Source organism: Grampus griseus (genome assembly GCF_964374135.1).
Source record: "Grampus griseus genome assembly, chromosome: 7".
Taxonomy (NCBI): domain Eukaryota; kingdom Metazoa; phylum Chordata; class Mammalia; order Artiodactyla; family Delphinidae; genus Grampus; species Grampus griseus.
In genome coordinates, this window is record NC_139001.1 from 22,930,869 (window position 1) to 22,958,820 (window position 27,952).

Here is a 27,952-nt window from a genome sequence, read left to right on the forward strand (position 1 = left end):
TCCTGGTAATAAAGTTCTCCAGTCACTGCATTACTTAAAATCCTTTCTAATGCTTTAGTTTTCTCCTTCCTTTTCAAAGTAATGTTCCTCCAGCTTCCCCCCAAACAATTCCAGGAGTGTATACTCTCTGCCTGCTGAGTTTCTTTTATGTCACTCTAGTGGTTAGCGATGTTTCCCTACTGCCTAGTTCCTTTCCTTTCTCCTTGCCTTCTGTCCCTCCCTTTCTTCCTCTCTCCTCAGACACACACACACACACACACACACACACACACACAGCTGTGTGCCCCAGGGGAAGCTGACACCACTGCCTGGTATAAAAGTAACGATTCCCCTTTCTAGGGCTTCGCTCTGAGATGGGCATATGTCCCCATCCTGGCCCAAAAGACATGAGGGAAGTCTACCTGGGGACTTTAAGAAACAGTTCCCTCCCTTCTGAAAGTCAGAGGAAGCGACAGTCTCACCACTTCCCCTGGATGTTGTCTTGTTACAGTATGATCTGTGGAGGTGTAAGAGCCACCTTGCTGCCAACATCAGGATGACAGAACCAAGAGAAAGAAAGAAACTGACTCCATGAAAATATTTTAGATTTGCCGAATCAACCAAATCTGAAATCTGCCCCACCTGTGGACTTTCTTTTATGTGACATAACAAGATTGCTTCTTGTCAGTTCCAATTGGGGTTTTTGATACTTATAGCCAAAAGCATCTTAACTAATACATTAATCAATGAACCTGCATAATTAAGAAGTCTTGAAAAATGATATTAATTAAATGGTACTCAATTTACCTAACAATAAAATATATTATAAAGAAAAACAATCAGTATAGTGTAGAACTGACAAGTCAATTGAAAGGAAAATCAACAGAGGGGAGTATATAGTCTAATATATCCTTGCCCTGAATAGAGTGTGTTTGTCTACATGGTTGTCAACTTGTTTATTGTTGGCTTCTTCTAATGTAGATCAAATTTCATTACCTTACTGCTAAAAACTGTCCACTGTTTTCATGTTATAGTCAACTAATATTCAATCTCTGTATTGTGGCCTATGAGACCCTTCATGGTCTAACTCTTGCTTATCTCTCCAAAGTCATCTCATGCCAATCTCTTATTCATTTTCCTTATTCATTTTGCTCTAGTTAATGTGGAACTTCTCAACATTATTCTAACTCAAGGTCTGTCTACTTGGAGTCCTCTTCCTAGAACGTTCTTTCCCAAGACCTGTGCATGACTTACATCCTCACTTCATGCAGGTTGCCCTTTCTCAGAGATCTTTCCTGAAAATCTTATCTGAAATAGCAACACCCCACCCTTTCACTCTATACACTTACCACAGCTTTATTTTTCTTATACCATTTATGCATGCCTCTGTGTGTGTGTGTGTTTGTGTGTGTGTGTGTGTGTGTGTGTGTGTGTGAGAGAGAGAGAGAGAGAGAGAGAAAGAGAGAGAGAGAGAGAGAGAGAGAGAGAGAGAGAGAGGTGGGGGGGTGGGGCACATAAAGAGAGAGACAAGGATAGAGACAGAGATAGAGAGACAAAGAGTTAATTTTCTGCTTCTCTCACTGGAGTGCAAATATGGGAGGACAGAGACTTAAGCCTTTTACCATGTTTATATGGATTATCTCATCAATGCTCACAAAAAAATAACAGGTACTGTGTTTTGTTATCCTCATTTTACAGAGGAGGAAATTTAGGCATAGAAAGATTAAGGAACATGCTCAAGGTTAGAGAACTAATACATGGTAGAATCTGGATTTAAAACCAATCATTGCATCTCTGTCACTCTGGAGGCTGTTGTTCTTAACTTCTCTACTGCCTCTGTATGCAATTAGAATGAAAAAAGGCCCAATATAAACTGTAAAATAACTATTATTAGAACACTGTAGGACATAAGGTTGGATGTGGTAGATCATTAGGTATATAGTGTAACACGCCATATATACACATATATAGTATTTTTACTATATTTAGTAATATATAGTATAGTAATTCTACATTATACATATAATTATATATAGTAATTTTACATGGAATTTCATGAGAAATATAAAATTTTTAAACTCTGATTTATATGATTTCATATGATTTGTTTTTGTTTTATATTTTTTTCATATTGCTTTTTTGAATATGTCAGTAATAATCACATAAAACATTTAGAATAACCAAAAATATATATCTTAAAAAATAATGCATCCTGTGGGCATATAAAAGGACTCTGAATATTATTGTGGTCTGAACAGCAGTAAAATACCCTTCCTATCTACTCCATTTCAGAACCACCTGAGGAATAGACACAGGAATTATAGGGATGGAGATAAAAATATCACCTTCAATGTGATAAGGGTGAATTTTAAAATATCACATGAATATTCAGCCTCAGCAGTGTCCTAATACTTTCCATAAATAATTAACTCTGCCCAGCCAATTATTGGCAGTTGTAAAAACTCTGGCTTCTGCTATTGGAGTAGTCTGCTGGCAGCAATGGATGAAAGAAACTGCGTGATCAGAGGACAGACTTTCCCAAGGAGAGGACCACTGGAGAAACTATTCAGTGGGACTTGGTCAGTTCCTTCTGACCTCTTCAGTTAAGCAAGACACCCCTTTCACAGAGGGAGAGGAGAGGGAGGGTCAGAGATGGAGTAGAGAGGGGCTAGGAATATTCTAGGTCTCTTTCCTCCATGCAAAAGTGAAAACTAGAGGGTTTAAGTGTTAATCTCTCATAGATATGTGTCACCTTTTTCTCGGCTTCAGATGAATCATATTTATTTGCCGTTTCCCTCCTCTCTTGCTGTCTCACATTGGGAGGAGATGGGTAGGAAAGATCATTAGGATTAATCTGGCCAACAACAATAAGAAGTTAAAAAGATACCAGCTCTTCACTGTTTCATAGCAGGGTAATTTATTTGCATGTTATTTCTTATTTCTTTCATGTACAGATTCTTTTTCCTTTTTTGTATTAAACAATTATTACATATTTACTTTAAGAAATTTACATAGAACATAGGCAAAACACCTCACAGAGAATTCCTGTAAACATTTTGGTGGCTATAATGCCAGGCTCTTTATGTGCATCTGTATCAGTTAGGGTCTTGGCAGGAAACAAGGAGCACATGCTCAGATAGAAATTTTAAAGAGGCTTATTAATGAAGGGACCATTTACAGAGGGGAAAAAATAGAGGAAAATTTAAGAAAATAAATACATAAACTAGGAGCAGTGGGAAGTTGTTACCTACCCTAGACTTGAAGGGGCAAAGAGTGGAAATGACCTAAGTGGAACCTGGCTAAGAACTGGAGCCTTAGAAGTGGGGCTGCCTGACAGGAGCTATAGCTGTCAAGCAATGCAGCCATCATTACAAATGCATCCAAGGTGGGAGCAGAAGGGATAAATGCTCCAAACTCTCCTCCTGCTCTCTCCTCTCCTGTCAATGCCTCTCATTGGTCAATCCCGAACATAAGTCAATGGGCAAGCATCTTTCTCAGGGAACAGAGGAGGGCAGGGAAGAGATAGAATGGATGAGTGGAGGGGCAGAGCCAGTGGAGAATCAGCAGTATAACATCCATCTCTCTGTTTAACTGCCTATCTATCTATCTATCTACTCATTGTGAAATTATATCCTATACTCTATTTTGTTCTACCTTTATCTTTACTATGTATTATGAAATACTATCTTTGTACTTCATTATATATACATTAATGACACTTTAATGGTTACTTGGTATTCCATTGTATGAGATTTCTGAACAAGTCTTATGCTTACATATTTAACTTATTTTCAAATTGTCTTCAGTTATTATCTTTTCATGACTGGTATTCACAGATGTCCTTTTGAATTATTTTTGAGGATTATTTATAATTAGAGTGAATAATGCTCTCTTTATTTTATCATTCAACACTTAAAATGAGGATCTCTAATAATTTCATCACATGAGAATGCTGACTTTGAATTCTAGCAAATATGGCTTTGTTAACACAAATTTTACCTTCATTACTGAAAATAGTAGGGCAATATTTTAATGTGATTGACTGAGATATGATGGGGATATTAAGTACTACTGTCAACACAATATTCATCATTGATTATGATCAGTTGGCTGTCCCAAACTCCAAAGCTGGGTTAAAGCTTTCTTACAAGTAGCAATGTTTAATTGGGACTACAATCTCAGGAGGAAAAGAAAACAGAGAAAAGTTACAGGATACTTTGAATCTAGGCAGAAGAATGGAGGTAACAAACCTGGAAATAAAACATAGTTCAACTGTCTCAAAATAAACTGGATGTCAGCTAGGGCGAACAAGCACACAATAAAAACCAGTACAAAACATGTTAAAAGAGAAGTCTTTTTGATAATGAAAACCCCACCAGACTAAGTGGTAGAAATATGCTGGTGAAATGAATGACATTAAAATCGATAAAACATTATACAGATACAGGACATTATTACTCCAGGCCTCCCATGTTGAGATGAGGTCTCTAAGCACCCTTTTTCCATTACTTCACCATTACAAAATGTATAGCAAAATACTACCAAATTCTCACTGATACCTATTTTCTTTAAATGGAAACACTTTCCTCATGTAAGCGTATATGTAGGCAAATATCTTCAAGGATATTCTTAAAAACAAATCAAACTAATTTAATTTTAACATGGCTGTCAGGTTGACAATAGTAAAAGTTAAGCACCTCTAAATGCTATCACTGTCAACATGTCTCTGTATAAGTTTCCATAGTGGTAATGAGTAGCAAATTATCTATTGATATGAGAGAGGAGAGTAGCAAATCCATAACTACCTCCTCCTCAACAGAACATTCAGCAATATTCATATACATAAATATCTTATCAGCTTCTTAAAGAAGAAAGTGTTGCAAAGGTAACTATAGTTCCTGAAATTGTTCATTATTATGATATCAATTGCTGTCTATTAGCAGTGTCTGATGAATTTAGATTTCTATATTTCACACAGTTGAGTCAGGAACTTAAGTCTTACCATGTCTTTAAACATAAATAAGGATAACAATTTTTGCTGTGATTTGATCATCCATAAATAATAGCAAACCAATTTACTGACTGTTCTTTGACTTGATCAAACATATTGGCTCTCTTTTAAGTTTCATGTGTTATTCTTTTTCAGCAAGACTAATTTACCCATACCCCACTGAATGTGCAGGCATTTTAAAAATTAACATAATTTATCACAATAATCCTTCTTAAAAATAAAGACCAGAGTTGGGACCATAGCCTCCAACACCATCCATGATCTGGTCTTTGGATAACATTTTGAATCACCCCTCATAATTCTCCTCATCTAACCTCAAACACATAAATATAGTTCCAGCGTAGAGACTTTGTACTGCTGTTCTCTCTGCCAAGAACACTCTTCCCTCTGATAACCACTTGACCTATTCCCTCACTTCCTTCAACTCTCTGCTCTAATTTATCACTTCATAGAGACATTATCTCTGAACATTCTCTATAAAGTAATATTTCACCTCACTACACTCCATTCTGGTTTATTTTTTTTAATAGCACTTATCACCACTTGTTAATGTTGATTCTATTAGTTGTTTATCATCTACCTTCCTCTGATCCTTCCCCCCTAAGTAGAATGTAAGTTCCATAAGAATAGAATTATGTATATATATATACACACTGCTCTATACTTAGCATCTAGAATAGGGCAAAATAAGTGTTTCCTGAAAGAATTAATATCATCAAAAGAAAGACAAGAGACAGAGGGTATCAGAAAAGAATTGTTGTAGTTAATTTTATGTGTCAACTTGACTAGGCCATGGTAGCCATGGTACCCTGTTTTGATCAAACACCAGTATAAATGTTGCTGTGAAGGTATTTCTGTATGATTAGTATTTAAGTTAGTAGACTTTGAGTAAAGCAGATTACCCTTCATAATGTGGGTGGGCCGCATCCAATCAGTTGAAGGTCCTAAGAAACATAGACTGAAGTCCCTGAGAATAAAGCAATTTTGCCTTTGTACTACATTTGGACTCAAGCTGTATATACACACATACAAACACACATCCTATTGGTTCTGTTTTTCTGGAGAATCCTGACTAATACAGACATATTTCTATGCATGCATATTAATGTAGAAAAAAAAATCATTATTATAAGTAAAGCAAATACATCATTCCAAAGATAGAAATATTAGATTGAAGAAAAAAGCAAAAAATTAAATAAAAAAAAACAAATATGAAATTCCAACAAAAATGTGAAAAGTAAAGGTATGGAAAGAAAGATTATCAGGAAAATACAACTCCAAAGAAAACAGGGTACCGATTTTTAATACAAGACCAAATAGAACTTAAGGCAAAATCACCATGAAGATGATGTTACAGACTGATAAAAGGGAGAAAATATCAAGTAGATATCATGATTATGAATATATGTATCTAAAACATGGCCTCAAGATATATGCAGCAAAACTGATAGAATTATAAGGATAAATTAATTAATACTTGTGGTTAAGGATTTTTACTATACCCACGTTAGAAACTGAGAGCTCAAGCAGTCAAAATAAATGTTATAAATTATTTGAATATCCAGTAAATAAGCTCAAACTAAATTCCAGAAAAATGTTTGACCTAATAAGGTGTATATACGTGTGCATTCTTTGTGATTACACAAAGAACACTGAACAAATTGTCTATATTAGAGGCCACAGGATATCAACTTAATACAGGCCATATTCTCTGACATAATACAATTTAAAATTTTTAAAAGGGTAACTCTAAAAATCCCAGGAGATAAGAAGCCCAATAGATACTTTTGGAAAAGAAGAGCAAAGAGTGGCTTCACATTCATATATTAAGTAATACTAGAACATCCAGTAATAAAAACAGAATTGTACCAACTCAGAAAAAGACAATGTTACCAAAAGATTAGAAAAAAGAATTCAGGAAAGACTGTTTCTCTATATGAGGTTGATATATGATAGAAGTGACGTCACAGATTTAACTGTATAGTTGATGGTGTCAGGAAAAATGTCTCAACAGATAGGAAAATAAAGTTGGATCTCCCACTATAGTCATTGAATTATTGTTCCCAACTTTGCATTTCTTTCCTGTAATAAGGTTAGAAATCCCTAGGCATTATCCAAGACATGTCTCTGTAATCTATGATAATAGTATATGCCCCCATCTAAGTGGCTTTGGACTTGCTTATAACTTGTGAACATGCTTTGGACAATGGGATATTAAGCAGACAGTATTTGTCACATTCAAAAGAAGATATAAATATGATTGCTGTGTTTCTTTTTCTTTCCAGCTATGCTTACTGTAGGAGGCGAACATGTCCCACACACAGGCCCTGGGGTTCAGAATGAGAAGACACATGGAGTTCAGCGGAAGCACAGCAAAGTACATCAGGCCTGAGCCAACCTGAAGCTCCCTCATAAGAGAACAAGAAACAAATGCTCCAATAAATCAGGAAGATTCTGGGTTGGTTTGTTATTGGAAGAAACGCTAACTGATAGCAACTCCTTGCACTTTGAATCAAAGTCCTAAAATGTGAAAGGTAACAACATAAAGCTAAAAAAGGAAGATGCAGGAAAATGCTTTTGTGACCTAATAATGATAAAATTCTCAAGCAATGCCCCCAAAAGAAAAAAAGTACTAAGAAAAAAATAAAATAGTTTTGATTCTATGACATTTAAAGATTCCAATTTAGTAAAAGACACCATAGATGAGATCAGTAAATATTTTTCTCTTTGGGATAAATATACATTCAAAATTAACAGTAGATTAATACTCAGATAATTATTGCAAATCTGTAAGTCCCAACAGGAAGGAAATCCAATAAAAAAAAATGGGCAAAGGCAATTAGTTCACAGATGAGGAAGCCTGAAAGACTGACAAGTATGTAAAAAGATGTTCAACATTACTAGTAAGTAGGGAAATGCAATGCATATAGTGCCCACTGTACTGGCAGAATTATAAAATTAAATACTATCTGTATTAGTCTACTCGGGCTGCCATAACAAAATACCATAGACCAGGTGGCTTCAAAAGCAGAAATTTATTTCTCACAGTTCTGGAGGCTAGAAGTCCCAGATCAGGGTGCCAGCATGGTCAGGTTCTGGTGAAGGCTCTCTTCCTGGCTTGCAGACTGTGGCTTTCTAGCTGTGAGCCTTCATAATCTTTCCTCATGTGTGCACATGTCTCTTCTTAAATGACTATTCATTCTATTGGATCAGGGCCCCACCCTTATGACCTCATCTAAATTTAATTACTTCCTAAAAGCCCTTTCTCCAAATACAGTCACATTGGAAGTTAGGGTTTCAACATATGGATTTTGGGGGGATACAATTCAGTCCACAGCACTACCAAATGTTGAAAATGAGATTCCTTGAAGGACTGTAAACTAGTTATAGTGACTCTGAAGAACAATATGAAAATGCTTAATTAAGTTAAATAACATACATTCTATGGCATAGCAAGTCCTCCCCTGGGTATATATCCCAGAGAAACTCTCACATATATTAATATGGATAAAACTTAAGAACATAGTATAGAATGAAAAAGCAAGAAACAATGAAATTTATGACAAAATAAGTTTTTTAAAATCTTAGGTACATATGTATATAAAGTAACTCTATATATTCTTCAAAGATACTTGTAAACTAAGGAAACATATCAAAGATATTTAAAAACTTCCATGGAGTGTCAGAGGGAATGAGAGTAGGGATGGAACATGAAAGGTAATAAAATCAAATGATAATTGTTTATTATGTATTGAGAAGTATGGTTAACTCAGGTCTTTGTATTTGAGGAAGAAGAAAAGAAAGGAGAGATAAGACAAATGAAGCGAAGGGACCTATGGAGGAAGGGGGAGGAGGAAACAACTAGAAGAAGGAGAAAGAGAAGCTGAAGCAGAAGCAGCAGAAACATCCATCATTACAACTAAATTCTGATAAGAATAAGTGGTTCTTAATGCCACATGGACGAAGGAACAAATCAAACATTATGAAAGGCATAGTGAAAGGATAACAGAAGATCAAAACTTAAAATTAAACTGAGTCCATGAGGAGAGAAATGGGTAATGTTGTAGTTAACATTATGTAAGTGCCCATCTTTTTTCTCCAGCTCCATATACAGCTACTGGATATTCTTTACAAATCACACTCTGATGGCACCTATAGCATATTATACGTGGAACGGTTTAACTTATAGTTTTCAACACTCCCAGTTTATTACTTGCACATTCATGGCTATTGCTTCAATTTACTTTGTAAATAGAATCTTACTGGTCTCTTCATAGCTGAATCCCAGAATTTAGAACAGTACCTGGCAGATAATAGGCTAACACTAAATATTTGTCAACTGAATTAACATAACTTCCACCATTAGACAAACAAAAATACGAGAGAATAATATAATTCTTGGTTAGAAGGCATGATCTTAAATGCATATATATTATTCCCAATGCATATCTATTATTCTATTTATCAAACTCATTATTTCAAAACATTTAGAGAGTGTTGATTTTCATAATACCAATATTATACTATTTCTTCTTTTCAATTTTTTTTTTTTTCCTTTTGCTGGTAGAGTGCATAGTAGGGGATGTTGCATGAAGATGATTTTAAATAATTTTTATTTTCACTCCTATTATATTACAAGTGAGAAAAGATACTTCTGAGATCAATTAGATTTGAATAAATCATCTGTGAATATCGTTTGAAATTAAATTTTAGATAAATATAACTGAGCATTATCACAAGTGCCAACAGTGCAGTCTCCATTTCCAAGAGCAGTGTGCTATTTGCTCTGGGTTGCTTTGCACATCTGTTGAACTGCAACTTCTCTTAAAGGATTATCCTATTAAGAAGTATCAGCTGGCAGATTAAAGATGATTATCTATTCAATTTTGCAAATGTAATCTATTAAAAAGATGACAAATTCTTGGGCTACTTGATTTTGGGCCATGAAGTGTGTGTAGACTACAAATTTCAACTGTATTATTTTTAAATCTAATAACTATTATATGCTATTAGATTAAAATAGTACATTTCCCTTAGTACCATAACTGTGAACCCCTTAGAAAAATTCAAAGGTCTGATTGTGCTTTAATTCTTTATATAAAATGCATTTTTCTTGATTAATATATGCATGAGAAAATAGGTCATATTTCATAATGACCTATGCTAGCATGTATATGTAATTTTTATTATATCTGTAAACATACAGTCATAGTTAATTATATGAATTGGAATATCTTATTGCCTAGATGATATTAAGATATAGCTAGTCATGAAACTAATTTCTCATACTTGTTACATAGATAAAAATCTTTTTGAATTTCTTAAATGTGTTGACAAGAAATTAGCACATTAATTGTTATATGCATATAACTAATATAAATGCATTTGAAAACTATTTCTTACATGACTACTACAAAATTAATCTTCATTAAATGTGATGACAGTAATTTAGAATTCGTCATTTTTTGGACATGAGCTGGATTTAAATTGTTTATATATAATTAGGCACATAAGCTTTGTAACGAACTTCCAAGGAGATATTTTAGGTACATAGGAAAACATTTCCAAGTACTTTTTGATCATCTATGCCTATAATGTTACAATTATATTTCTATGCAGTACAACTACAACAGAGAACTAAGCAACAAGTAGAACTATACTTGTTTTAAAAATATTACACAAAATCGAGGATCTAACAACACAAGCGTGGCTTCTTTGTTTCATCCAGGCATTTGTAGTTGCAATAGCTGATTGCACCTGTATAATGCTCTAATGTGTAAAATTAATAAGTTATTTCCTGCTCTGATTAAACCAGAATGGGTCAGATTTTTACTATCTCATAAAGTCTTCTATGAAGAATTTGAGTCATTAATTTATTAAAATGTTGAAACTTATACATTTTTTTTGGCCAAAATATCTGTTCCTACAGAGACTGAATGTGTTGCTAGGTTGGCAAGAATAAGAGTTTTGTATTGCTGAGCAATACAGCTGTCGCTTAAATTTGAGGCTCAAATTTTAAATAATCTTGATTTTTATATCAAATTGTATTTCCATTTTGGATCAAGGAAAAGTAGAATGTTTTACTTACAATTTGATATTTTTAAATGTTAAATAGTATACAAAAGCATTTAAGTTTTATTTTAGAATATTATTTTTATCTCAGGATACCATGCTCTGACGAACAGTGGGAAAATGCAATACTCAGTTGTGTAAAACTTAGGTTGGAAACCTAATTGATGAAGTCACTTAATCCAAATCTCTCATTTTTGAGAAGATCAAGTTCAGGTCAACAGAGATTAAGTTTCCTGCTCAATTTCATGTTACAAATCACAGATGAACAACAATCTTTATTCTTTAGAGCCTTGCCTTATGTTTAACTCAAATGCCCTTTTCTGACATATAGGATGTGAATTATTTCTAGATGTTTCTACGAATTCAATCCAGACTCAGATAAGACATTTGTGAGTATTGGAGATATGAAATCATTGCAAAAGTAGAGCTTCATAGTTTGAATAATGATGTTGTCATTAGATTAAGTACACACCCTTTCAAACATAATATCTGAAAGGAATAAGACTTAGTTACATGTATAAATTCTATATTTTGAAAAAGTCAGCAACTTTCATTTATATAAAACTTTCATAATTTGTGTAATTCAAATGCATTCCAGTTCTCAGAATTTGTGATCCATTATTAGGATGACAGTCTAAATACTTAAAAACTAATATGGCATCGCTACCAACCATTTAGAATGGAAAATAGACCAATCAGAACAGCTTTATGGTCATAACACTTTGTACAATTACAAATATTATTTCTGAATCAATATATATTTGGTCAATACACCTTCAACACACGGTGTCCCCACTATCATTAGCATGCTATTTTCCATACTTGCTGTCAGGTGAATAAAAATGTTTCTAAAACATGGAATAGCATGACAAAAACCAAAGAGAAAGAATAGCTTTCTTACAGGTAAAGTGTAAAACCAGTTCCTATGAATCTCCAGAGTTTTTTCTTTACAATTTCCTAGAGCTAAATTCAGGCTCTCATAGAACTGTACAAATGTGTATATTTATTAATATATATATGTAATTAAAGCTCTCAAAACTCTTTAAAATGGGAGAAATGAACCAAACTCATAGTTCTGTGATGATTAAAAGAAAAAGCACCTAGCCCAGTTCCTAGATCATAGTATACCTCATTGCAGGTATTAATGATGAAACCGTGCACCTCAGATTGGGACTTGAGCCCACGTGCTGGGACTTGAACCCAGTCAAAACTCAGATTGGGACTTGAACCCATGTGGCCAGGACTCGAACACAGCCAAAACCCTGTCTTCCAACTGAGATCACAGATCTGGTTTCGGGACTTAATGAAGCTCAGGTTCTTGATGTCTCATCGCAGAAAGAATTCAGTGAAAGACAAAGTGATAAGTAAGAAGTGCATTTATTTAGAGAGAAATGCACTCCACAGAGTGTGGGCCATTTCAGAAGGTGAAAAAGGCACGAGGGTATGGAGTTGTCAGTTTTTATAGGGGTGGGTAATTTCATAGTCTACTGAGTGGGAGGAGTATTCCAGCTATTTCAGGAAGGGGCAGGGATTTCTAGGAACTGGGCCACCGCCCACTTTTTGATTCTTATGGTCAGACTTGGAACTGTCATGGCACCTGTGGGTGTATCACTTAGCTTGCTGATGTGTTCAGTGAGCGTACACTGAGGCTCAAGGTCTAGTGGAAGTCGACTGATCCACCATCTTGGACCCATTTGGTTCTAATCAGTTTATGTCATGTCCTCAGGCTATGTCATTCTTTCAAAGGTCGTGCCCTACCCCTTTCCCTCTTCTTTCAATGACACACTTGGGTCTCCAAGGGAGATACAAAATCTGATTTCCTTCCGTTCCTCCAGTTCCTTTCTCCAGCAGCAGAGGGGACCATATTCTACTCAAAACCAAAATGGATTTGCATACAAACAGGGGATGAAATAACAGGATTATAAATAATTGAGCAGAGTCATCTGGTCTTTTCTCTCTTGTATTTTATCCCCTCTCCTTGTAACTCTCTTTCCTAGGAAACTGATGTAGTAGATAGAATGGGCTTGCTCTTAGGAGGAGCAACTTACCTCAGCTCTGCCTTATGCCTTAGAGATCATAGAAGTTAGCTTGCTTTCTTCCTTTCTTATTTCAGTTTGTAATCAGGCCAAGACTTAAATAAATAGCAAAAGTGTCTGCAGGCACTCACCTATTCCACCCAGATTAGTCTGATAGGTATTTACCTTGTGGTGTGGGGCTGGAGTTCCAGCTCCCATTAGGAACATATTTAGGGTTCCCCCTTGTTATAAGACACATCAAAAACCTGGCAGATAATACTAGGGAGATCTTCTTTTCCTGTTTTTCTTCCAGAGACAACTAATTGACAAATAGTGTTTGTTTGAGTCAAACATTGTCAAGTGGTCATTAATTAGATTATTTCAATATTCATAGCAAATGAATTATAACTCCTAACAGATGTCACATATCAATATGAAACTGAATACTATTATTACAATGAGAAGCAGAATAATATAAAGTCTAAATTCTAGTCTCTGGAATTAGACTGTCCAGCTTTGAATTCTGACTCCACATTTGATCAGCCAGGTGTCATTAGGCTTTTTGTTAACTTCATGTCCTAGTTTCCTCATCTGTAAAAAGGAGACAACAGTAACAATCTCATTAAGTTGTAGTAAAGAATAAAGAGGTTTTTACATGGGCCAACTCAGATGGTTCAAAGACAGTGAAGGGACTAGATCTAGAGGTGTGGACTGATGTTGCCTCACTACTGAGGTAATGACCTTCTGAGCCCTTTCCCTTGGCAAATTTTTCTGTAAAGAGCCAGACAGTAAATGTTTTAGGGCTTCACAGGCCATGCCGTTTCCCTTGTGAATACTCAACTCTGCTGTTGTAATGTGAAAGCAGCCTTAGATAATATGTAAATTAACGGGTGTGGTTGTTGTTACCATTAAAATTAAATATAAATACAGGCCATGGGCAGTAGTTGGCCAATCCCTGTTCTATCTACTATCCTTTGAATTGCAAGGTTTTACCAAGCTGGTTGGTGGGAGTACAAACTATTCCTAGGCTCCCCTGATCTTTGGGGATTTTTCTTTTTAACTCTTCATACAGATTTTTCTGTGGCTTTAGGCTGTCGTGGACTGATCTGCACTCAGCTAAAGACTGGAGGGGATCTTCTGTAAATCTCCAGAGCTCGCTCTCTGTGTTGCTGTCCCCTGTCCTGTACTCTGCCTGCAAACTCTAGCTGCCTTGGCCTCCCTGGACTGCCCACTCCATCTCCTCAACTCTGGGAGGCTGTGGGGTTTCCCCAAGGTTTCTGTCCATCCCTGAGATGTGACCTAGAAATTTTCTCCAGACAGTATTATGGGCAGCCATAGAGCTCATCTTATTTACCATCCCCCTTCCCTTCAGTACTGTCTTCCATTGCCCAATGTTCAATTTCTGAAAACCATCGTTTCATAAATTTTGTCTGTTTTTCCATGTGTTTCAGGTGGAAGGGTAAATCTGGTCCCTGTTACTCCATCTTGGCTGGAAGTGGAAGTCGTGATAGGTTTTTAACATTTCACATACAAGGAAACTGAGGCTCAGAAATGTTCGGAAAGTTCACCAAGATCATTCAGCTAGTTAGCAGTGGAGAAAAAATTCAAAACCAGGGTTTCTAAGTGAGTGCTTCCTCCATTATGTTACACTGCTTCCAACAGAAGGAGTTAACCACAATCTGCCTTTTAAATACAAAACAGTGAACTGCAGCCTTTACTAACAGAAGCTAATAAATCAAATTTGAACAAAAGATTTGAGGCTTATTTTTGAGCAATTTTAGAGGGGTCTGGTAATTTTCATATTTTATAATGGGGTCATTATTTTTTCTTCTATTTTAGTATTTCTATTGTGGTTCTCCTTGTGGGAAATATTTAGGATTACCGCCAAATGGTGGCAAACCTTGCTCATTTCAATGATCTGAGACTGATAAGTTTTCTAGTGGAAAGTCCCCATCTGGCTCAAACTTCAGCTCCTGCATTTTCTAGGGATGTGAATTTTTTGCAAGTGTACCGGAATTACCTTTTACAAAGGAGTGAAAAATATTGCTAAACTTCATAAACACAACAAAATGAGAGATGTAGAAAAGTGTATGTAGAAATTCTCACAGTTCATTTTTATTACTTTCACTACACAGTTCCATTTAACATTTTCTGAAATAGTAATAAATTTTTGAATGGTAAAACATATGGCATTTGAGTATGCCAAGTGGGAGATATTTAGACAGTGAATATTCGTAAAAATGTGTAGCGTTGTATTACCAGAAGGTTCTCTGTTTAATGAGAAAGGAACACTTATCCCTTTACAAATATATACTGATATATGTATATATCTATAAACACAGGTAATCTGTGTTTGTTGCAAGCAATGTATTTGCAAATAAAACATTATGTAAATAATACTATGCTGCATGCAACTCCTCTTTTAAATGTGTAACAAGCTGATTTCTTACAGCAACAGAAAAGCTAACCTCGAGATGGTGATTCACATACCTTTAAATCTTTTGATTTTAATTATATATGCATATATAACATTATATGTAGCTTTATTTGCTAGTTAACTATTTAAATTATTTTGAATATTACATGAAAACAAGACTGTATTAGAATTTCCTCATTACAGAATATAATTAACCCTTTGAAACACATTAGAATATAGTAAGACAGTTATCTCCTCCATAATTTCTATGAGGAAACTTAGTTCAGGAAGATTAAATAATTTGTTTATAATCTAAAAGGTAGGGAAGAGCTAAGGGTCTGAATTATAGTCTATATTCTTTTTCTATACCACTGGTTTTCAAATATTATCAAAGATACATTTCAAAAATGATACACTATGAGAAGTCTCAATTTTAAAACAAAGTACCATTTCACTAGCACATAATTTACTTTTATAAGTTTAAAATAAAAATATTTATGTATGAGGTTAATATATAATGAGGAATCTTTAATATACATAAAAATTTGAAATCAAATGTTATGGACCACAATTTCAGCCTTTAATGACTACTCAAATTTATTTGTATACCATGTTGGATTTGCAGTGAAGGAATCCCTTATTTATAAAGATAAGCCATTGTATATGGAAACAGCTCTTTTTAAGCAGCACACCTCATGATTTCAAATGCCCTTCAATTAAACTGATCCAGAGATATGAGATATGATGAGAAATTTTTTGTTTCTATGTTGATTATTTAGAATATCTAAAAACTATGTATATGAGTAGTTTATATTAAATTTCTTATATTAAATTTCTCAGAACGAATACTGTCAGTACTTCCACATATATTATATGATATTGTGATGATACTGCATGTGTGTTATCAACGACTTTTCCTCAGGTCCAAGGAGGAAAGCTTGTATTGGCTTGCCACTGGGAATAAATAAAAGTATGTCAAATGAAGAGTATTTTGAACTTATTAAGTTAGATTTGATCTTATCCTCATAGTTCAAATATTTTCATGATATCTTTTTATACTTTTCTTTTAAATCATCTTTTCCTGAAGAAATGCAGATGAGAAGAGATCTATGTGTTCCTGTCCTTATTTCGATTTTGTTTTGCTCTTGACTTCACTTTTCTTTACTCTCTTGAGATGAACATAATTTCTGGTATTTAACTTTGTGATTTCACCTCTCTGTTCAGACCCTCAATAGACCTCGTTTGCTCTACCTAGTTCCTTCAACTGCTGATATATTTCAACTTTTAAAATGACGAGTCACTGAAGACTTCTCCTCAACAGAAGCGCAAATTTCTCAGTATTCAATGAGAAAAAGACACTGATTTCTCAAACACGTAGAATTAAAATTAATTATAGTATGTTCCTTGAAGAAACGGTCAAAGGGATGGGAAGGTCAGGTTGAAATTATATTCCTTCAAACTGATGAAGTGTTTTCATTAACAGGGTCCCTGGTTTATACTCTTTATCTTTTATGTTTCTCATTGTTCCATCCTTGATTCTGACAGTTTTCTTAATATTAGTGTACCATCAAGTATATAGCAGTCATGGAGAAATAAAAAGAGGTTTGTTGTACTAGGGGCTTTAAGATGATATTGACTTGTATGACAGTATGATAGGAACTGACATATATTTAAAATAAGTTTGCCTGACAATGCATAGAAAAGAAATTTTGGGCTGGATGACAAGGACAGTAAAAGGCAGTGGCAACATATTTAACAATTATGACAGTAAAATATGTACCTAGTATTAGTTGTACAGCATTTCAAAACACCCTTTAACTTCTATTATTAGAAAGTACAGTCAAAAGTTTTGAAATTTCAGAATTCAACACTCAAGGCCATGAGTACTTGGATGCTACCTCAAGATAGTAAAAAGGGATTTATGGATGTGAAAATGTTTGTAATAACCAAGTTAATGTTCCTTTAGAATTATGATGTCAATGCATATTCTATATATCAAAAAGTATAAATTGAAATAAGAATGGGCCTTTACATTATAAAATTAAATTCTCATAGTTGGGATCTTTTATTCTGTACAGTGCTGTCTGTTTGAATTCTAGCAGAGCATAAAAGTCTTAATGTCAAGAACTTTACTAACATATTTTTAAGGAAGTCATATATATGGTTCATATACCAATCTGCAATGGGAACACAGCTTCAAGTTTTTTAAGAAGACAAGCTTACTGTATTCTGAATTTTAGATATGTGATGTCAATATCATGAAACCAGTTCCATGAAACACACAATTACCTTATGGCTTCAGAATTGCTTCTAGTATATTCATACTTTTTGGACTATTTTTAAATAGAACGTCATTATTTCCTTTATATATATTCTATCTTTATTTCTTTGACTAAAATTTGAGCTACTGCAAACAAATATCAAAGATTTTTAAACCTCTCAAAACTTAAAAAAGTTTAAAACGTGTATTACAACAGCAAAGGTAAGTTATATCAATAACAGATATACGTTATTTAGCATAGGCTATCATTAAAGATAGAGATGTAATTATAATTTTAACCTTTTAAATCAAGTGGAATCATTGTGTGATTGTTAACATCAATTGCTATACTCTTCATCATCAGCAAGGATAAAATAATTTACCTCACCGTTAACGGTTATATTACTGCAGAAAAAATGCTAAACACAGATAATAATACTACAATTATTACCAATTAATATAATTATTATTGGACACAATTTGCAACAAGATGAATATATATTTAAAATTAATTGTAAAATCTAGAGAATATGGGGTATTACTAAATTATTATAAAGTATTCCATTAGTTTCAATTTTATTTTTGCCAAACTTTTGTTCTTCCCTACTTTTAGCTATTTTACCTTCAAAAAACTCAATTTACTTACGTTGGATGGTGATTCTAAGGGATGTAGACTCCAAATTTTGCATGATGCTGCTAGGAACTTGAGTAATCTAAATTAGCACACACTTACCTCCTCTATTATTTCTTCCTTTACATATGTGATAAATGTAATGCTTTCACTATATGACGTGATATATATCATATGATAAATATAGCATAATGTAGTATATTCTAGTATAATATCAAGAACAGATTTTTAAATAGAAGGAAATGCAAAAAACATAAAGTGGCAATAGAAAATAGTTTCAGAACAAATACTAAAGCTGTTAGCCTGGTCAAGAATGTTAAACAAAAAAGATCCTACCTGATGAATCAAAGTTCACCTCATTGCCAGGACTTGGACCTACATCAATGGACACAATTGGTAAGAGCTTCCGAAAATCCCATAGCTTTGTAACTCCACAGGCATCACAGGATGCGATCATGTGACCCTTTAAAGTATTAAAAAAAAAGAAGAGAAATGTATATACATACATATATATATACATATTACTTATATACAAATATATATAGAAACTCAGACCAAAAAAAACAAAAAAAGAAAGATTTCTGTTACAATTTTATTAAATACACAAGAATACATTCCTCTAAACTAAAAAGTATTCATTATACCTTTGTCTTTGACATAAACGTATTATAAAATGACAATTTAAATATATAAAATCCTATACTAAATTTTAGAGGATGATTTTTCAGGGAATCATTTTGATGATTTTAATTATATAAGATGTAATAAAACAGAACTATACACACCCATGCAATTTGTCTAAATATATACATATCACATATGTGATATGTGATCTACATATAAAAACTATATATGTAAAATATTGCACTAAAAGCACACTTCACTTTATATGCTTGTAATTAGTTAGTATTGATAATTTATAACTCAGAGTAAAAATAAAAACAGAGGTAGGAAAACAAATGGACAGGAAAGAAGAGTTTTATCATAGTGGGTAGAATCACTGGGGCCAGGTAAAATTGATGGCAAGGAAGCAGTGCCTATTGTGTTCTGTTACACAAAATTATTAGAAATATTTGGGGCTATTTTTTTAACATGTAGTGGAAAAAGGAAGAAGGTAATTGGATAAGGGAATGGAAAACAAAAGGAAGGGTGGATGGATTCAAGTGTTATGGAAACAGGGGCGGATATTTTTCCAGTATAGAAGCACCAGCCCAGGTGCATCAGTTTGGAGTTCAACGTCTGTCTATATTCCTCTTGCAGGCCTCTCAGGAGATATCTATTCAGCAGCTACCTCATGTCAGAGACTGGGATATAGTGATGAATAAGAGAGTTTCCATCATTCTGTCATTTAATTATGTGTCCACTGACCAACTAAATATGAGTGCTGGCCACACCAGGTTTATGTACAATGTTTATAAGTCATTATACTCTTTCCAATTCGATATACAGTTTCCCTTTCAGATCCAGTTTAATTTTTTTAATGTCTAGTCAAAAATCAACCTCTCATTATTTTCCTCCTAAATATTCTAAAATGTTAAAGATAATAACTTGATTATTATACAATTTTCCCTATTATCATTTTGAACTAGCTCGCATACTTTTTTTCTCATTTACTCCTTGATTTCTATCCTTTCTGTAAAAAAAAAACAAAAAACTGCATAGTGTATTACAGTCCGAGTGGATTTTTTGTTTTTTTTCCCTAAATACTCCAGTAGTACAACAAATGCCACTAGTTTTAAAATTCTGTAACTGCTGTTACTGGCAAAGCAATACAATAACCTTTTCCTCAAGCTAATAAATGGGATATTTAATCTGTTTTGCAGTTTAAAAAGAACATGGAGAACTTGGAATGTTTTCAAATATGTAAACGTGTATTGTGAGAATTGTGAAGAATCAGTGAATTTAATTTTTAGAAAAGAACAGTTCTCAGGATTATAGGGAATATTAATGTTAGAAATTATAAAGGACTCTTTCCAGCTATAAGGGTTTTAAAACGTCTTTCAGAGGTCGCAGAATGGAATCTTTTTTCAACTGTGAGAACAGAATAAATTTTAGTCAGAATTTAATTTGAAGGCACTTCTCACTAAAGTCAGGTTATAGACTTCATGTCCTTTCCTTGCCTAGACTCTATGAAACAAAGACAATCTTAAAGTGTGCTTTATACCACCGAATATTAAATTTTTAGGAAACATACTAAAAATAAAAAAAAACAGTCCATCATTTTCTGGGTGAAAATTAGTACTTAAATGGGTTTAATATTTTTATATTTAATTTTTACCACTGTCAAATAATCAATTAATACAGTTTGATAATACTAAAATAATAATAGTCAATACTTATTAAATGCTTCTAATAACCAAGTGCTGTGCTAAATGATTTATTAATAAATAGTAGATAGTATTTTAAACAATTTTGAATAACTAACATCATATAGCCAAACTTTTCCATTTCCCAAGGAACTTAAAATTCATGACAATATATGCATTACGGTAAAACAAATATAATAACTTATAAAGTGGTAGAAATAAGTTTGTATTCAGATTTGATAACTCGGTAGCTATTCTTCCAGTTAACCAGAGAGGCAAATGCAATGCCTATCATAGTACCTGGAGCACAGTAGAACTAAAAAAAAATTTGTTGGGACTTCCCTGGTGGTCCAGAGGTAAAGAATCCACCTTGTAATGCAGGGGACGCAGGTTTGATCCCTGGTCAGGGAACTGAGATCCCACATGCCACAGCCCAACTAAGCCTGCGCACCACAACTACTGAGCTCGAGCGCCTCAACTAGAGAGCCCACGTGCTGCAAACTACAGAGCCCATGTGCTCTGAAGCCTGAGTGCCACAACTAAAGAAGAGAAAATACCCGCACACCACAACTAGAGAGAAGCCCGCGTGCCACAATGAAAGATCTTTCATGCTTCAACAAAGATCCCATGTGCCGCAACTAAGACCCGATGCAGCCAAAAATAAAAACATTAATAAAATAAAATAATAAAAAATTTAAAAATATATATTTGTTAAACCAGTAGATGATGAATGCCTCATGGGAGTTTACCTAGAAGTTTTACTTTAGTCCAAGTACTTCCACAGCGGTCTTAAGGTAATATTGATTCTAACCCTGATGGTTCTGAATCAGTTAGATAAAAGAAAGAGATAAAAGATACAGAGAATCCAAAAGCAAAAACTTGGACTATCAAGATCTTGTATCCCTCCTCCTCCAGTCTCAGGTGAACTGGAACCATTTGCCATTCTCCTTCCATAGGGAAGAAGAATATTAAAATATTACTAATCTAAACCACACAGTGTGAATTTTGAGGGATCTGAAGATGGAGGGTGTGGAAAAGGAATTAGCTGACAACCTGGGGAAAAAACAAATATTTTATCTAGAATTTATGTCAGGTAAGAAAACAAAGACTAGTTATAGTTAGGCACTTAACTTAACCAAGAAAGGAAGATTTGAAAGAAAATGTGTTTTGGAGAAAGGTGGAATTGTGACAATTTTAAAGAAAGTAAAAACTCAAGAGTTTTGGAAAACTATCTAAAATGTAATTCTGGTTATGTCATTGGTACCAGTACTGGCTGAGGAGGAAAGGTGATAAAGATGGTTGCACTGAAAAGTTCTCAGAGAAGTTCGGATTCAGACAGATGGTTGTTTCTGTGACACTGAATTGCCAGCACCCGGCTTAGTTCCTGTGACATGTTTGGCATTTGATCTTGAATAAATCATAGAATAATATATGAATAAAAAATGAATATAAGGGGAGTAGAGAGTAATCAATGTTGACTACATGCAACTATAATGGATTTTTTTCCACAATATGGTAAATGAGCTGAAGCTCAGAATATATATATATTTTTTTGGTTATCACAGACTCAAATAGTAAAACAAAGCAAGTGGAATTTAGGAAAATGGACAAAGGATACAGTTGAGATCAAAGTGAACAGTCACGACTCCTGACTGCCCCTTTTAAGCCTTCCCATTTCCAACTTAAAGATCGTAGTGAGAAAATCCATAGGGACATGCAGTTAATAAGTTAGAGTAGAACAACATAAAACCAAACTAGCTTCATCTAGGCTGCTGGAAATATACTGGAAAAATATTTAGCAGTACATATCAAGGATCACAAGGGTTCATACTTTTGAAACTTTTAAGGCTACTTCTGAAATTTACTGTAAGGTTTTAAAAAAGTTATGATCAAAATATTAAAGTAGCACTATTTATAAATAAAAAATGGAAACAAGTGAAATTTGTAATAATCTAATATGGAAGAAATAAATCTTGTGCTGTTGTGGATCCAGAGCACTGCCAGAGGCACCTTTTATGCAAACTTGATACCGACAGTGGCAGGAAGACAAGCAGACTGAGCTATCTCTCTGCACAGTGGTTCCAAGCATATTTATATATTATAAAACAAAGAAAGAAAAAAGAGAAAACCAGGATGCTAATAATGTCACTTATAATTTAGATGAATGATTAAAAGACTATTTTCATAATCCTATAGTATTCCTTAATATAGACATAACTTACAGTTTTATATAATTTTCAAAACAAAAATTTACAAGTTTGGGCATTACCATAGGTTTGGGGTTAAGAGTCTATTTTTCAGGTAGTGTAAGAAATGTCATAGAGCAATATTCTATATGAGATTCCTTATATCTTTATATTGTATATCAAGAAGAAATATATAGAATCTTAATTTATTATAAAAAAAGGTCCAATTTGATTATACTTTGTACCTTCATCCTGATGAATCAGCTAAATCAGCTAAGTATTTTCTTGGTTCAACACACTATGTTCATATATATATATATATATATATACACACACACACATTTATTTTCCCATCTTTTTTTGGAAAGTGAATTTACAGAACATCTAAATAAGCAAACTATTTTTAGGGTTGTGACATTACTTCTTCTGCAAAGGCTCTTCAAGGCTGAATAAAACAATATATATAATTGTTCTCTTCTCAGAGTTATACAACATAATAGAAAATTAAATGAATGATTATATATCAACTATGCACACATGAGAATGCTGTGAACTCTGTAAGTGCAGGTACTTTGGCTTAGCAGTACATTCCCATGACCTTGAATAGAAACCAATAAATGTTCAATAAATAATTGCAGATGAATAAATACCATAGATGAATTATTACAAAGCCATAAAAAGAACAATTACAGAAACAATGTAAAACATGGAAGAGTTTATAGTATACTGTCGTTACACTGACTAAAAATATACAATACATATGGTGCAGCGACTGAATAGGGAGATATGTTTATAAAAAGTTGCCCTATATATATTTTTAGGACTTTATTTTTTTAGGATAGTTTTGGTTCACAGCTAAATTAAAGGCAAGATACAGAGATTTTCCATATACCCTCGGCCTCTACACACACATAGCCTCCCCCATTTACAATGTCCCCTCCAGAGTGGCAAATCTGTTACATTTGATGAACCTACACTGACACATCATAATCACCCAAAGTCTGTATTATTACAATTCACTCCTGGTGTTGCACATTCCATGAGTTTAGACAATTGTATAATGACATATACCCACCACTATGGCATCATCCAGAGTATTTTCCCTGCCCTAAATATCCTCTGTACTCACCTATCCCACCATACCACCCCTGCCCAACCCCTGGCAATCACTGATCATTTTGCCTCTCTATCTAAACTTTACAATCAGTTTGTCTGTATCCACAGAATACCTTTTCTTGATTTTTACTGGGATTGCGCTGAATCTACAGATCAAGTTGGGAAGAACTGATATCTTGACAATATTGAGTCTTCACTTCCATTAACATGGAGTATCTCTTCATTCACTCAGTTATTTTGTTTCATTCACCAACGTTTTATAGTTTTCCTCATATAGATGTTATACATATTTTGTTAGATATACTTAAATGTTTCATTTTTAAGGGTGCTAATATAAATAGCATTATGTTTTAAAATTTAAATTCCACTTTTTCCTTGCTGGTGTATAGGAAAGCAATAGACTTTTGTGTATTAGCCTTGCATCCTGCAACCTTGTAATCACATATTAGTTCCAGAATGTTTTTTGTTTCTTTTTTTTTTTTTTTTTACTTGTTTTTTAAAATTAAGTCTTGGATGGTCATATCATCTGTGAACAAAGATAGTTTTAGTTTTTCCTTCTCAATCTGTGTAACTTTATTCCCTTTTTTTTTTTTTTTGGTCTTACTGCATTATCTATAACTTCCTGTACAATGCTGAAAAGGACTGGTAGGAGGAAATATCCTTGTCTTGTACCTGATATCTTAGTGGGAAACCATTAGTTTCTTACCATTAATAATAATGTTAGCCATAAGTTTCCTTTTAGATATTCTTTACCAAGTGGAGCAATTTCCCTTATATGCCTAATTTACTGGGAGTTTTTAATCATGAATAGGTATAGTATTTTATGAAATAGTTTTTCTGCATCCATCGATATGATCATGTAATTTTTCATCTTTACCCTATTGATGTGATGGATTACATTACTTGATTTCCAAATGTTGAACCAGCCTTGCATACCTAGGATGAATCCCATTTGGTCATAGTTTTTACTTCTTTTTATACATCATTGGATTCAATTTGCAAACATTTTGTAGCAGATTTTTATATTTATGTTCATGAAAAATAGTGGTCTGTTGTTTTCTTTTCTTGTAATGTCTTTCTCTGATTTTGGTTGTAGGGTAATGTTGATCATAGAATGAGTTAGGAAGTATTCCCTCTATTTCTATTATCTGAAAGAGATTATGGAGGATTGATATAATTTCTTCCTTTGTAGAATTCACAAGTGAACCCATGTGGGACTGGTGCTTTCTGTTTTGGAAGTGCATTAACTATTCGGAAAGGTAATATGATTCAACTTCTTTAATAGATATAGGCGTATCTAGATTGTCTATTTCTCCTCATGTGAGTTTTGGCAAATTGTGTCTTTTAAGAAATCGGTCCATTTCATCTAGGTTATCAGATTTGTTTCAAGGCAGATTTGCTGAAAACAAATTCACTCATTTTTTGTTTATCTGAGAAAGCCTTTATTTCTCCTTCGCTTTTAAAGGATAATTGCACAAGGTAAAGAATTCTATGTTGGTGTTTTTTCTTTCAGCACTTTAAATATTTCACTCCATTTTTTCCTGGCATCGTTTCTGAGGAGATGTCATATGTAATTCTAATCTTTATTTCTCTATATGTGAGCCACTTCCCTCTTGGTTTCTTTCAGGATTTTTTCTTTATCTTTAATATTCTATAGTTTGAAAATGATATACATAGATCTAGGGGCTTTTGTTTGTTTCCTTTGTTTTTGTTTGCATTTATCCTGCTTGGTATTTTCTGTGTTTCCTGGGTCTGTGGTTTAATGGGTGACATTAATTTGAGGATATCTTAGTCATTATTTTCTCAAATATACCGTCTGTTTCGTTCTCTCTTCTCTTTCTGGTATTCCCATTACATGTATGTTTTACCTTTTGTAGTTGTTCCATACTCCTTAGATGTTCTGTTTTGTTTTGGTTTTTTGGGGTTTTATTTTTTGTTTTGTACATTTTTTTAAAGTCTTTGTTGTCTTTGTTTTGGTTTTTGATGATTCTATTGATATATCCTCTGTGTCAGAGGTTCTTTCTTCAGTTGTGTTCAGCCTATTAATAAGCCCATCAAAGGCATTCTTCATTTCTGTTATATTGCTTTTCTCTCTAGTATTTCTTTTTGGTTCTTTCTAGGATATTCATCTCTCTGCTTACACTGCCTACTTGTTTTTTCATGCTGTCTCCTTTATCCATGAGAGCCCTTAGCATATTAATCATAGATGTTTTAAATTCCTGGTGTGATAGTTCCAACATCCTGTCATGTCTGGTTCTGACACGTGCTCTGTTTCTTCAAATTATGTTTTTTGGCTTTTTGTATTTCTTGTAATTTTTTCTTGATGGTCATACATGATATACCAGGTAAAAGAAACTGCTGTAAATATGCCTTTAGTAATGTGGTTGTGAAGTATGGGGTGGGGCAAGTGTTCTATAGTCTTATGATTAGGTCTTAGTCTTTTAGTGAGCCTATGCCTCTGGACCATGAACTTCATAAGTGTTTCTCAGTTTTTCTCTCCCTCTTAGGTGGAACAGGTTGGCTAGAGTGGGCTGGAACTGGGTTTTTCCCTTCTCCCATGTGTAAGGCAAGCCAGCTGTAATTGTTTATTTCCCTTCCCCCACGTTAGTTAGGTGCTGATAATACCCCAGCAGGTTAAGCTCTGTGTATATTTTTTGTAATGAGGAATTCTGAGTAATCTGGGTGGAAAATCCTTTAATATTTTAAATGTGGGCAATAATTACAAATAATTAAATTATTCAAGAATAAAAGGTATATATTCTTCAGATTTAATGATCAAATATATTACTTTTTCTTTAATGATACTTTAAAATAAATTCAGGAAAATTATACATTTGCATATTGCATTATAATTTATCTTATAGTAAATCCATAAATAATGTCACAGCTAATTCTCAGAACTATATGATGAGTCAAAATTTAATCGTATCTCACAATATTCAACTAAATAAATTTTAGAAAAATTAAATAGTGTATTGAAGGACTTCTAGTTGAGCGGGTCTTAAAAACAAAGCTATAAAATGAGACAAAAAATAATAATAGTTAATACTAATTGAGTAATAACCATGGGCCACTCAGGGTTCTGAGCATTTATATACACATATGCAGGTATTATACACACATGCAGATATTCTCCACTTTTCAAAAGTTTGCTTTACACTATTTCTCTTTTATGAAAGATCTACATTATTTCCTGCTTTTGCTAACTGAAAGAAATCCAAAGAGGATTTTCACATTTACAAAAAAGTTAACTGCTTCTTTGCTTTATGCCATTTTGGCTTATGCAAGTTTTTAAAGGAATGCTGAACTTTTGGATAGTGGGGGAAACCTGTATACAAATATCCCATAATTTTAAAAAAACAAAACCAAAACCGAAAACTACTATGAAATAGGTCGCTATTAACACCCCCATCTTATGGATGAGGAAATTGAGCCACAGGAAACTTAATTACCTGGCCACCACCTATGCAGTTTAAAGAGGAAGAGCCAGGATTTGGACTTGTTTGGCTCTAGAATATGCGCTAATCACTAAGCTCTACAATGTGTCTCAAAGAGAAAGTTTGCCTAAAAATTTATTTTTAAAAATATAAGATCTCAGGAACTTCCCTGGTGGCACAGTGGTTAAGAATCCACCTGCCAATGCAGGGGACGTGGGTTTGAGCCCTGGTCTAGGAAGATCCCACATGCTGCGGAGCAAGTAAGCCCATGAGCCACAACTACTAAGCCTGCACTCTAGAGCCCACAAGCCACAACTACTGAGCCCATGTGCCACAACTACTGAAGCCCGTATGCCTACAGCCCATGCTCCGCAACAAGAGAAGCCACTGTAATGAGAAGCCCACGCACAGCAACAAAGAGTAGCCCCCGCTTGCCTCAACTAGAGAAAGCCCGCATGCAGCAACCAAGACACAACGCAGCCAAAAGTAAATAAATTTATATTAAAAAAAAAAGCAAAGAACC

The 27,952-nt window shown here is 33.9% G+C and overlaps 1 protein-coding gene across 2 annotated transcripts in view; it reads right to left on the reverse strand.

The window, feature by feature from the left end:
* Window positions 1-27,952, reverse strand: part of SPAG16 (sperm associated antigen 16) — a gene marked incomplete at both ends in the record, with an annotated part of 885,965 nt that overhangs the window by 227,219 nt on the left and 630,794 nt on the right. For both annotated transcript variants that reach the window (XM_082657932.1, XM_082657931.1), the window contains one exon: window positions 18,721-18,847. In XM_082657932.1, the coding sequence (XP_082514058.1) occupies window positions 18,721-18,847 (127 nt within the window). The remainder of the gene's footprint in view (window positions 1-18,720; window positions 18,848-27,952) is intronic.